The 13,609-nt window shown below is 48.9% G+C and overlaps 1 protein-coding gene across 1 annotated transcript in view; it reads right to left on the bottom strand.

Moving 5' to 3' along the window:
* Positions 1 to 4,986, bottom strand: part of NPTN (neuroplastin) — a 54,318-nt gene extending 49,332 nt beyond the window's left edge. The window contains exon 1 of the mRNA XM_086620586.1: positions 4,899 to 4,986. Coding sequence (XP_086476712.1) covers positions 4,899 to 4,986 — 88 coding nt within the window. The remainder of the gene's footprint in view (positions 1 to 4,898) is intronic.
* Positions 4,987 to 13,609: the final 8,623 nt, after the last annotated feature.

The following is a 13,609-nucleotide window of genomic DNA, read 5'->3' as shown; positions in this document are numbered from 1 at the left end:
AGGGTCTTTTAAGCTAATATAATCACAGCAAACTAAAAAGTAGGGGTGGGTGCCTGAGAAAATAATATAGTATTTTTGACAACTAGGGAAAGACATCAGAAGGAGGTGAGATGCCAATTCATAAGAACATCTAAGAACTATTTGGTTTAAGCATTAAAGGAATGCAAAGTCGCAGTCTGCAATATAAGATCTGACCAATAAAAGATCCCACTGGACACGAGTCAAAAATGTTTTACAAAAATGGAAGAATCTTCTGATGCAAACAGGAATGCCATATGTAAGACGCCTTGAGTGATCCTTCCACTCCACTGAACCTTGGTCTGGTCCCAACTGGAAACGTGTCCAGTTTTACACATCACACTCCAGAAAACGTGACTGAAGAAAATCCACAGAAAAGCACGAGGAACAGCCAGGAAAACGCAACTTAGCAAGAACGACCCTGACAGTCAACCTGGAGAAATACAGGAAGCCATTCCTGACGAGAAGCCATTCTCCCCACTCTAAATTGCCTGGATAAACAGAACAAAAAGCCTAAAGATAGCAAAGCAGGTTTTGGTTAGATTTTCGGAAGATCTTTCCAGCTAACAGATAAGGAGAAACAGTTTATCTACCTTTCAGTCTTAACAGGTTCATCAGTGGGAGCTGCTGCACCTCCAGCACTTGAAGTTAAGTAGAATTTGAATGCTCTGGCTTTACAACCCGAAGATGACTCACAGGCTAGCATTGTCCTTCACAATGCAAGTTTTCACAATTGTCTCCTGTAAAGTAGTGCTTCCAGCAAAAGAAACAGCTCATTGTCAAGAGGAGAATGCACCTCATTCATGAATTTAACAAGAAGTCCTCTTCATATGGCAGTATGTTGTAAGGACAGTTAACGCTCTCAGTGTCACTTCATCATCAAAAGCGAGTCCCTGGCTTGGAATTGTTCCTGGACATAATTAAAACTGTTGTCTGAGAAGTCAGTGCAACCAGTTATCGCCTCTTTACCTGTTAGCTGAGACCTGTCAGAATTCGGTGCAATTTTCCAGCATATACACCTTAGTCAGATTGCTGGTATTTAAACTTCCCATGCGGGAGCTGGGGGAGGAAGGAGAACAGCAAAGGTGGGAAAGAGAACAGAAATTTGAACATTTTCCTCCGTGCGCAGCCCACACTCACGCTCCATAAACGCTGTATGAAACTGTACCTTGGTTTTATCTGGGGACCATTAAAATCGTGTCAGAATACAATCAGGGCAAAAGGGATGAGAATCAGCAGTCAGAAACAGCATGACAAGGACAAAAGGAAGGTTTTCACTTGCTCTTTTAAGAAACTCATATTAAGAAGCTACTCTTTTCCTGATTTTATGGTCATTTCTATACTGTATTTTGCCAATCGAAAAGCCATGTTCTATTTTTAGCCAGCTGGTTCCTTCCCATTCATCTAAACAGAGGATGAAGAGAGCAGAGCTAAACAAGTACCACCTAACTCAATTTGCTTTTATTTCCATTTATGTCTCTAGCTTTGAACAACCCAAGCAATTTTATCAAGTCAGCTTTCAGTTTTACAAACGTGGTGTTTAAGAATTCCCTCCTCTGCACAATAAAGTCTGGTTTCGAGTGCACTTTGCCAGACAAAAAGCCCTGAAAAGGGAAGAAGGTGGAAAACTGCTAGCAATCCAACTCACATGTGGACATGCCGAAGAAACACTGCGGATTTCACAGGAGCAGTCCAAGCATCTATTTTAGACAACAGTAAAAATACAGCCGTGCTCCTTTAAATCCGAACACTCTAAGGTGAAAGTATTAGTACACCGAAGTCTTTATTTTTAAACAAGCAGCTGGAGAAACAGATATTGCGGAAGGTTAAGAAACAGCAACTGGAAAAGCCGTGCTCTTCATCACCAAAGAGCAAGTCAAGCACAGTTCCACAAGGAGCACGCTGCCTGTTCTGAAGCATTGAAGTGATTTTCCAACAAACACCAGTTGGAAACTACGGGTTTACCTATCTTCTTGACCAACCGGCTTTTTCCAGCCGTTCCTCCTCATCTCTCCTCTAACCCTGCTTTCTGTCACTTCATCTAAACTATGTTCTGGATACAAGCGACGTCTTAGAGGCATCAGAAACACAGCCTCGAAGAGCCTGACAGGTTTTTCAGAAGAATCTTCAGGAAAAGTAGTTTCTGACATGCAAATTCTCCTGTGATCTTTAGGTGTTTACGCAAGAGCTTCGCAAATAATCCATACGAGTGTCAAAAACCTACTTTCAGTTTTAGAAAGCTTAAATCTATAGGCAAGTCCGATTAAAAATATTCTGAGTTACATTAATTCTGGAAAAAATCACTGGCAATTCAACAGTGATCTCCTGTCAGAAGCAGAAAAAAAAAAAGCTGCTTCCCGCAGACACTCGGGATTCCACTGGGCATTTTCTGTGCCAGGTGAGTGGTGACCTGCCCTGCAGTTTCAAAAAGTACATTTCTTTATCAACCTGAACTCACATGGCATTACTGAACACTCAGCAGCACTTGGACTATCACCTTTCACTATAGCAATGGCTCCACATCAATAATAGATAACACAATTCTTGCATATGCACTCTGGGATCCTTCTGTATACCTTCAAAGCACACACCGGTGGGTCAGATGTTTTGTTTTTTAAAAGGAGTCATCACTGACATACTTGCATATGCCTGTTCAAATCACAAAATCATTTTGCTAATGACTTACAAGGAGTCTACACAGTTCAGGTAATGGCTGTACGTATTCTTCATGCCTCATTCCTCAAAAACTCCATATTCCTCAAAAGAGGAATTGTTCTGTTTCATTAAGTGTCTCGTTGGCCATTATTTGCAGAAAGAAAACAGCTCCTCTGTGGCAGGGCCTACAATCTTTAACTGTTACAACAGCGTTCAAATTGGGGTAAAAATTCAACAGCAGCAATAAACCTCATTCAGAAGGACCTTCATCTCTCACTTGGCTTGAAAGCGCTCTACTCCTTTCCAAGAAGATTTTTCACTCACCTGTGTAAATTCCTACAGCAGCACAGATGCTCAGAGCCTCCCTTACCATTTAATTGCTTGGATGACCCCAGTTAAGCAAATAAAAATTCATGACCCTCCAGGATGCACCTGGGATCTGCAATCTTACCTCACACCAACATCTCCTACTGCTTGGTGAGCTTCATATCAGGTATGGAAGTCATGGTTATGACACAGAGAGAGGCTGAAGCCTTCCATCTATCCCAAAAATTGTATTTAATTGTCGATCTCCAGATGTGTAACTACTGTCAAACACCAAACGTTTGCACTGCCCACCAGCTATTTGGAATTGTTACACCAGCTGCCAGCATTTCACACCTTGCTTGCTAACTCGGCACAGGAACAGCTTCAGGCACACGACCCATTTAACTTGCACGTCAGAAGGCTGCTCACCTCGCCTCACTCAAATACAGAGGTCCAAACACAGCACTGGCAGGTTAAGCCTGCCAAGACGATGCTCAGATGGCACAGCTAGCCCAGGAGGCATTTCTGCAGCAGAAAAAACAGACTTTATCCACAACTCAGCCCAACTAGGATGTTCCTGGAAGCTCATGGGAGCCAGTGAGGTCCCCGATTCCCACTGAAATCCAGTGGAATTTGCCCAGGCTCTTTTAGACTCCACAAAAAGCCCCTCGTATCGCAGAAAGCCTACAGTTTTCATCCACACAGCATGGATGCCAAAGCTGCTTCAGTTTGGTTAACAGACATGAGGCTCGGTTCTGGCTGCAGACTGCAAAACCCGCACATACTAAAGCGATAATTCTGATCTGGGATCTTGGGGATTATTTGTTCCCTCTACATCTATCATCGTCAAAAAAAACTCCGATGATTCTTCTAGAGCAAATAGCCAACGAATGCTGCGAGGCAAAATTCACCTCAGCAGAAGGAAAACCCTAGGACTGAATAATACCCGCAGAGCAGAAAGGAAGTAGAAAGGAGGATGAACCAACATAAACCTTACATGGGTTTGGTATATTAAGAAGGTATCTCTTTCTGCCGGGTGAATTTTCCTAAACACACACAGAACGGAGTCTCCTGTGAGCCAACATCCCTGCCCTTGGCACCATTTCCAGGCCAAAGCATCCCTTCCATTAGTTTCACCATGATGCTGCATAAGAAGCCAGCTCCAGCGAGACCGCACTCGGGCACTCCTGGAGCAAATAAAAACCAAAAAAAAAAAACCCAAACCCAAAAAAACCCACCAAAACCCCCGCCTTCACGGCTCGCACGGTAAGACCCGCATCTTTACAAGCCTGCCGCAGGAACCTGCCTCACACCCGCTCGGACCAGCCTCTTGGCCCCGCTTCCTTCTGCCACTAATTGTCATGCACTTGGCTGCAAACTCGTCAGGGAGGAGGCAACGCCACATTTAGCTCCTGCTATCCTACAAGGAAAAGAGAAGGCGAGGGGTTGGGGTGGTTTTTTTTTTTTGGTGGTTTCGGGTTTTTTTCCCCCCTTCTTCTTTTACGCTCCTATCAGAGGACCTCTTTAGTTGCTAAGGAACTACGGTTTTATTGCATTATAAATGATTTAAGGCAGCCCGGCAGATGCAGGTTTAGTAGGCGGGAGGAGATGTTCCATTTTACCGGCAGCACGAGACGCCTCAGGAGAAGCCGGGGGGGGGGGGGGGGGGAGGAGGGCGAACCGTCGCTGCTCGGCCCTGCGACCCCCCCGCTTTCCCCTCAGCGATCCAAACCACAGGGGGGTCCCCCTCAAACGCGGGGTCGCGCCCCCACCCCAGGCTCAGGAGGCGGCTGCGGAGCCCTGGGTCCACCCACAGCTCGACCCTCGCCCCCCTCCGCCATGGCCACCCCCGTAGCAACGCACAATCCCCCCCCCACACCCGCCCTCCCCGCCGCCCCACCCCGCCTCGCCGCCCTCACCGTTCTGCGCCGCGGCGGGTCCCGGCAGGAGCGCGGCCGTCGCCAGCAGCAGCGAGAGGGCGGCGGGGAGCGGCCCGGAGCGCGGCATCCTCCTGTCGGCGGCAGGGGAGGGGAAGCAGGAGGAGGAAGGGGGTGAGGCGGGCGGGCGGCGGGAGCGAAGCGGCTCCGGCTCCGTCCTTCTCCGCCGACCTCCTACCGCAGCGCCCGCTCTCGCGACAGCGCCGCCGCCTCTCGCGAGATTTGATGGAGGGCGGGGGGGCGGCGCGGGGTGTGTGTGGCGGGAAGTGGGCGGGGAGGGGGAGGAGTGTCACGCGTCCCACCGCCCGCTCCCCTCAGCCGCCATGTTGCCGCCCTCAGCTTTTTACCCCACGGCGGGTGGCCCCGGCCGCCCGCCCACGGTTTCCCCGCCTATGGCGGCGAGATGCCGGGCCGGCGGCGGGCTGCCCGCGCCTCGCACCCCGCCGGAGGCTGTGGTCCCCTCAGGGGCGTGATGGCGGCCCCGCCTGAGGCTGTGGTCCCCTCAGGGGCGGGATGGCGGCCCAGCCTGAGCCTGTGGTCCCTTCAGAGGCACTGCGGGCAGGATGGCAGAGTCCATCCTTCTGCCTGGAAAGCCACAGTCAAGGGTAGCACCACACACCTGCTCACTTTTGTTCCCCATCGGTTTAACATGGGGGTGGACAGAGGGAAGGCAGGCACGGAGCTGGTAGTTTGGCTCCGGTCATCATCACAAGGGTAATTTTGGAGCTTTATGTGCCATTCCGGAAGGGTCAGGAGGTATCAGAGGAAAGCAAAATCCACCCCAAAGCGTTCACCTTTAAGTTCACGCACCCACGAAAGACCAAAATTAAGACACCATTTTATCAATCAATGCTACTCATGTATGTAAAAAAAATAATAAGTAGTTGGATGTGTTTTTTCAAGGGCTTTGTCCTTTTTGCATGAGTAGGAAACAGGCCACAAGAAGCGAAGGTGTTTGCCCCAGGGTAGTGGTGGAATTGGGGGCAGAAAGGACAAAAGCTCATTTCTGCGCCATTGGACCTGTCGAGCATCATGAAAAACAGCCACTGATGAGCTTCAGGCAGGTTTTCTCTTTATTTTCCTGTCTGTAAAACACAGGTAACCAGGTCAGATCTACTGCTGACGCTCTGGTTGCTTGGGCACCCCAGCTGAGGGTAAACCCAGTCTAACTATTTAAGCTGGATTTCTGACTGTTCCCCCTCCTAGGACAACACAAACGGCTGGATCCTGCTGCTGAATGTCAGCTGCTTGTTATAACACACACAAGAGTTGCAGGAGACTGTGGGACAGACCAGCAGAGAAGGAGGCTGGAAAAAAAAAACAAAACAGAAAATCCTTCAAAACCAGATTTTCTGCTTTCTGCCAAGTCCTCTGTTCCCAGTCTTTTGCAGGCATTGGTGAACCCACAATGTAGTGGACTGGGGGAGCGATAACATCCAAACCAGTCATAATTCCTCCCACCACTCTGCCATGGCAGCGAGAGCTTGTTTGACCACGGCAAATCCTGCAGCGGCTGCACGGATCCCCCTCTTCCCTTGAAGCAGCCACTTGACTTTGTATTCCTTGACTTTGTATTCCCAATCCTTTACCCTGGCCTCGTTATTCTCAGCTGATCGTTAGCAAACACACTCTGAGTCCTCTTCTTGTTGGTGTGACTCAAAAGACTGAAAGGGAGGATCGGATACACCTTTTTCCATTAAAACCCTGCTGCTCGCTTCCAGTGAAATCACTGCTCCAGCACTTCAGGGCTTCGATGGCAATCGTCATGGGCTTAACCGCAGCTTCCCAGGGCTGAGGTCACATGCGAGGAATATTTGGGCACGTGCTAGTGCTATACGTAATCCCGGCTGCCCCTAGCTTTCCAAGGATGCTGTGGTACTAGATTTGATCTGCATCAGATATTCCACTGTGCCGTGCATCCTGCGCTGGAGAATTTCTATGGTGCATTTCCATGACTCACTGTTCGTGCCAGCTGAATCATCTGTGACACTACTGTTTGTTTTCTTGCCATGGTGCAGAAACATCCTCTTTTCTTCCCCTCTGTGGAACAATTCTAACGGTAGCACTTGGAAACCAGAAAAAACAGGCAAAAAAAGAGCCAGAAATCAAGGTTTCACGCGGCGGTGTCCTCCTTTCTGCTTTTTGCATGCCGTTTTGTCTGCTGAATGTTAGCTCCAGAGGATTTTGCTGTAACTCTCCTTTTTGCAAACACCCACTCGCTATTAGGCCTTACCTACACTCAAGTGTTTTCCAAGTTTGGAACTAGTTAGGGATGTACTTGCCTCTGAGCATGGTTTGTATCTGCACAGTAATACTTGTTTCGTAACCATGGCAGCTCACAGTGACTCATGCTGCCAGAGGCCTGGGCTGAAGTTAGCAGAAGGCTTTTCTTTTTTATTTTTTCCCCTCTGTAACCAGCTCAGCACACTGTTGTTTTGCTAGATCTTCTCCCCACGATTGCATAACTCACTCCTCATGTTCCTAGTCCTCCGGCTCTGTCTTGGGAACAACCCTGGGACACGCTGCCCTGATTACAGCTGGTTTCACCCCGGTGCGTGCACGCTCAGCGGGAGCTTTGCCGGAGCACAGAGCCATGGCTGCCGGGGTTTCCCTCGAAGGCTCTGATCGGAGGTGGTTACCCAGAGTGGTTAATGAAGACGCCACACAAACTGAGCTAACCTGTGGTTTTGTGGTCGACACAGGGGTGCTGAGAACATACAACACGAGAAACCAAAGCAGATCACCATGGCCGGAAGAGGACTGTGCTGACAGAAGCTTGCTGTTGCCTTCCAGAGTCTGAGGGACACAAACAGGTTTCCTACAGATCCCTCATATATATAACAGGACCTATTCCTGCCATACTCTTATATCCAGCTGTGGCCAGTATAGGATAAACACCTGTTATTCTCCCATGCAGGAGTATATCCTCTTAAAACAGATTGCTCTCATGGTCAAGTTGTGGAGAAAAATAGGATTTGCCAGCACTGGATTCAACGCAGTGGCTTGATAGTGAGGAAAGAGGCTTCTTAAAAAGTCATGATGATCCCTGACCTTGTTGAGTGGCACAGGGAACTCAGGCACGTCAAAGTTCCCAAATACAATAACTCAAAACTCCTGCATTTCCCATTCAATCAAGACCTGTCATCTTTTCACCTGGGATGTCTCAATTTCGATTATTCTCTGACTATTCGTTGGGACTTCAGCAAAAGCAGGGCAGAAAATCTGGGATTCAAAGCAAGCAAAGAGGAAGAAAACAAACCCATCATCATCATCAAATTCAGGAGAGAGTTTCAGTTCTTCTCACAATGCAGAACAGCAAAGAGGCATCATCCTTTTTTCTATATGATCTTTGAGCCTGTCTTGTTGCAACTGGAAGCGCTTAAGAGATCCCTGTTGTTTCGAGGTATTTATTGATAGGCTTTGGCACTTGAAGAAAGCTTTGCCTTTAGAAGCCTCACTTGCAGTCACCTTCTTTTGATTCTATTATTGGCAAGTTGAAAATGTAGGGTCGAGCACGAAACGCTCGCTGATGTCTAACAGCAAAACTCAGCTATTGCAGCTGTTCTCAGGGCTGAGAAACGCTGGATAACATCGGTTAATGCTGTGAGGGCAACACGCAAGGGAAGGCGCCGATCCATATCCGACGGGCTCCAGTCAGCTTGTGGGCAGACACTGGCACAAACCAGGATGCCTCGGCGCTGTTAAGACTGCATGGGTAAGTGCACAATGGAGGCAAGGCGCTGCGTTTGTTTTGTGCGTGCTCGGGAGAGGTGAACGAGCAAACACAATGCGATACATGTGGGCACGTATGTACATGATATAAGGCCAGCCAGACTCAGGCTCCTGGCAGTTGTTGCCTGCCTTGCAGCATGGCAGACGTGTACTGGAGGTAAAGCATCCTAAGAGGTAGCTCTGGCCTTTAGATAATATACATAGAGTGGTTTAGGTTGGAAGGGACCTTCAAGATCACCTAGTTCCAACCCCCCTGCCATGGGCAGGGACACCTTCCACTACACCAGGTTGCCCAAAGCCTCATCCAACCTGGCCTTGAACACCTCCAGGGATGGGGCAGCCACAACTTCTCTGGGCAACCTGGTCCAGTGTTTCACCACCCTCAGAGGGAAGCATTTCTTCCTTAAATCTAATCTTAAATCTCCCCTCTTTCAGTTTAAAGCCATTGCCCCTTGTCCTATCACCACACGCCCTTGTAAAAAGTCCCTCTCCAGCTTTCCTGTAGGCCCTCTTTAGGTATAGAAGGCTGCTAGAAGGTCTCCCTGGGGCCTTCTCCAGGCTGAAGAACCCCAACTCTCTCAGCCTGTCTCCATAGTAGAGGTGCTTCAGCCTCCGCATCATCTTCGTGGCCTCCTCTGGACCCACTCCAACAGCTCCATGTCTTTCTGATGTTGGAGGCCCCAGAGCTGAATGCAGCACTGCAGGGGGGGTCTCACAAGAGCAGAGCAGAGGGGCAGAATCCCCTCCCTCGACCTGCTGGCCACACTTCCTTGGATGCAGCCCAGGACACAGTTGGCTTTCTGGGCTACCAGCTCACATTGCCGGCTCATGTTGAGCTCCTCATCCACCAGCACTCCCAAGTCCTTTTCCTCAGGGCTGCTCTCAATCCATTCTCCACTCAGCCTGTGTTTGTGCTTGGGATTGCCCCAACCCATGTGCAGGACCTTGCGCTTGATCTTGTTGAACTTCATGAGTTTGCAGGGGCCCACCTTTGAAGCCTGTCAGGGTCCCTCTGGATGACATCCCTTCCCTCCAGTGTGTCAACTGCACCACACAGCTTGTATACTAATGAATATTGATCTCCCTAAAGGCACAATGGCAGGTGGGAACACCATTAACCTAATCAGATACCAGACAGAAGTGACACCCATCCCAGTGAGTCACCAGAAAGGCTCTGGGGCTCTTCTTCCAGACGGGTGTGCTGCGTAGGGGACTCCTTACAAGCTTTTGTCCTAAATAGCCAGAGAAAGACTTAACTGGAAAAGTAGTGCTCTGAGCAACAAGAGGCAAAAAGAAAAGCTCATAAAACGATACAGAAACATGCTCTGAGGAACAAGAGGCAAAGGACAAGCTTCTAAAAATCATAGAGAAATTAGCTTTCTGAAAAAAAAAAAAGAAGAGGAAAGACCCCAGGGTAGTAATGAGAAGAATATAGATGTGCTTTCTTATTTTGCAGAAAGCTGACTTTACGCATCTCAACCCCACTGGGTAATGGCAGTTTGGTTATTTTGAGCAATCTCCCATCCTCCTACATGCTCAAGCATTCCTGTCAGAACTGGTCAAAATGTTTTAGCTGATTTAACGTGGTTTTTTTTTCTGAGAAGAAATGTCTTTTCACGCAAAACAAACATTGTGACAGAAAGAGTAATTTTGGTCACAAGGACTTGCAATGTAAACAAAGAGTCCAATGAGAAATATCAGCATATTTGATTTCATCTTTCTTATGACAAAAGTCTGGAGTTTGTCTAACCTTATTTTCTGCAGAAAAGGATCAAGAAGGACAAAAAGAAAGAGTTTTCCCCCCCGCCTCTGACCCAATCCCAAAGTTATTTCTCTCAGTTGCAAATTTTTCATCCAACTCAGCCGTGCAGTAATGTTTTTCTCCACCCAATTTTTTAGGGAACCGGGTCCAATTGCTTAGTTTCCAGTTCAGACACATGAGAGCTGTCCCCTGACCTCATTATCCCAAGGAAATGGATACGTTATCCTCCTGTTCTCATCAGGAGCAGCTCCATGCAGCCACTGGCAGGATGCATAGGAACAGCCACACTGCACCCCAACTCTCTCTCCCACACTGCGTGTCCCAGCAAGAAGACTCCAAGAAGGCAGGGGGGAAAAAACCTGAACATCTGGAGCAATTTGCATGATGCAAAGGTGAAGCTGTGGATGATGCCGTCAGAAGTAGACAGCAGGTGGCACCCATGGATTAGCACAGGGCTTGCTCAGGGTGAGCACGAGCCAGGCTGGGCAATGGCTTTAGCTTCATCTCCTTGAAAAGGTAGAAGAGCAGAGATGTGGGCTCTTTTGATTGCATGGGGTGGCCTGGGGTGCTTTATCACTCAGGCTATTCCCATCACATTTTGTTAGCCTAGGGATGAGGCTTGGCTTTGGTCAAGGGGTGCCCACAGCAAGCAGGGGTGTTGTGGCAGGGAGCAGCAAGGGCACTACTCCCTAAGGGATGGGGAAGCAAGGGAGACACCGTGGCTGGCAGGGAACAACCAGCCCCAAGGTACCTGAGTAAGGAGAGCAGGAGGCAGCCAGGGTCAGCCAAGAGTCCCAATCATCAATCATATCCACAGCAATAATGCAGGCTTAAAATCAAACTGAGAAATAATTCACAGGTCAGGATCAAGCCAGTGATGGCAACTGGAGTCAGTCACAGCCAGATGATCCCCAGGCAGCTCCAAGGTGACAAAACAGACCTGAGGTCAAGCTAGGAAATCAATCTGGAGCAGAACTCAGATCAATAGGACCCACAATTAAGCATAAGCATATCCAGGACTAAACTAGAAACCAGCACCCCAGAAGCACAGCTCAAACAAGGACAAAAGCCTCTGAGCTGAGCTTAAATAGGCTCCCAAGCCCATGGGCAGGTGTGGGTGGGAGTCCCAGGTGGAGCTGCTCAGGGCAGTTAGTGCCCTCAGGACTTGTCACCCAGCCTGCAGGCATAGGTTGCTGAAGAGGTAGAAGAACTTGTGTCATGCCCAAAGTCCTGCACAGTGCTTTTTGCGGCAAGGGACACCTCAGTGAGCCACGTGGTCCCTCACCTCCTCGTTGGGGCTGTATTTGGCAGCACCACCCTGGCTCCCTGCTCTTCCCTCCTGTGCTCATAGTTCCCGGTCCCAGCTCCCCTACGATGTGCATCCCTTCCTAAAAGAGCACCCACCTATGGGTGTCACTGCGGGGGTGCTCAAGCTGGGTTTCGGGAGGCAGGTAGCAGGAGGCAGCCCAGTGACCCGAGCGTTGATGAAAGCTGTGCTATCATGGCTCCTCATCGACCGCCGTCCTCTCGCTGCCTCCCCCTGGGTCCCAGCCACGCGCGGCCAACCGGGCAGAAACATCGATGCGTTTGCCTAAACGCCGATAATTAAAATGAAATGAAGATGATCAGGCTTGGATCAGTGAGGGGACAACAGAGGGAAGAGCCTGGCTAGGAGTTCATTACCGAGCTGACAAACAACAGCCTGTGGCAGCACAGATTGCTCGCCGTGGTGGGCAGCAAGGGACCACACGTGTCATGTGTGCTGGTTTTCGCGTCGTACGTGGCATTTATTTTCAGCATCCCTTGCAGGTCAGCCTTTACCCACTCAATTCAATCAAAATTGAAGATATTAGCTGGCCTTTATGGTATGATAAATAATACAATTAACTCAGATCAGTTTATTTTCCTAATCCTGTGTGATACAGGTCAGGTTTTTTAGAGCCTTAATGGTCCTCTCGGCTTCCTCTCGTCACGCTGTTTGAGATGGGGCTGTCCATGCTGGCCTGGGGTGCATCTATTTTAGCCAATGATGCAATGGTTTAATAAAAGTGATTTGATGAAACCTGAGGCTCCCTTCTCCCTTGAGAGTTGACACTGAAAATAAATATCAGTCATGACAGAGAATAGGGTCCAGCCCTGAGGGCACTAATAGGTTTTAATGGTCTTGAGCAGCTTCACCTGGGACCCCCACCCACACACCCCCTGCCCGCTGCTCCAGGAGATCCATATAAGCTCAGAGCCAGATAGATGCTCTTGGTTTGAATTGGAGTGTGGGTGAGTCTGTCCTAGCTGAGGTTCCTACACTGAATTTTCTGAGGTGGGACCTTCACTCTGAGGGTGGTGAGGCACTGGAACAGGTCACCCAGAGAAGTTGTGGCTGCCCCATACCTGGAAGTGTTCAAGGCCAGGTTGGATGAGGCTTTGGGCAGCCTGGTGTAGTGGAAGTTGTCCCTGCCCATGGGAGGGGTGTTGGAACTAGATGGCCTTGAAGGTCCTTTCTCACCCAAATCATTCTATGATGATTCTATGTCTCTTGTAGGTAGCCCTATCTTCTGTCTTGCTGTTCTTGGATGGATCCTCAACACAGGCATTTTCCCTAGGACTACTTGGATCCTGCAGAATGTTCCCTGTTGGTGAGGTTCCTGCCTGTGGTCATCTTTGTCTCCTAGTTCAATCCCACTGCTGATGCTTACTGGTACTTAGAGACAGCAGTGGGTTTGGTGTCATTAAATGCCAACTTTTCTTCTGCTGGAAAAGGAGGGATGGTGCATGGGGCAGCTGAAAAACCTTTAGAACTTCATGTGTGATGTGCAATCCAGAAACGTCCTTGCAGGTGGCTGGGGATAGCCAAAGTGCCTGAGTGAATGGGAATAGCTAAAAAGCCTCTGTTTATAACCCCTGAGAACTGGATTTGGGGCTGGGGCTGTGTGGGTCAGTGCTTTGCCCTGTTAAATGAGCTAAATGGGGACAATCAGAGTTCCTCATGAAGGCTTTAGGCTGTGTGTGTGTTGGGGATAATGTTTGGGCTTCAGACTTTTTTTGTGCCTTTGAGAAATAAAAGGTGCTGAGGAAGCTGCGGTGGAGAGGGCTTGGGAAAAGCTTCTGGAAGCAAACACAAGAAAAAAAGCAATTTCTGAGCAGAAGAATTTTTTATCAATAGGAAAAAAAATGAACAATGGAGGGTAGCAGTGAGTGACCA

Source organism: Tauraco erythrolophus, chromosome 14, assembly GCF_009769465.1.
Source record: "Tauraco erythrolophus isolate bTauEry1 chromosome 14, bTauEry1.pri, whole genome shotgun sequence".
NCBI classification, from domain to species: Eukaryota; Metazoa; Chordata; class Aves; order Musophagiformes; family Musophagidae; genus Tauraco; species Tauraco erythrolophus.
The sequence above is the reverse complement of the archived record's forward strand: the minus strand, read 5'-3'. Positions and strand labels throughout refer to the sequence as shown.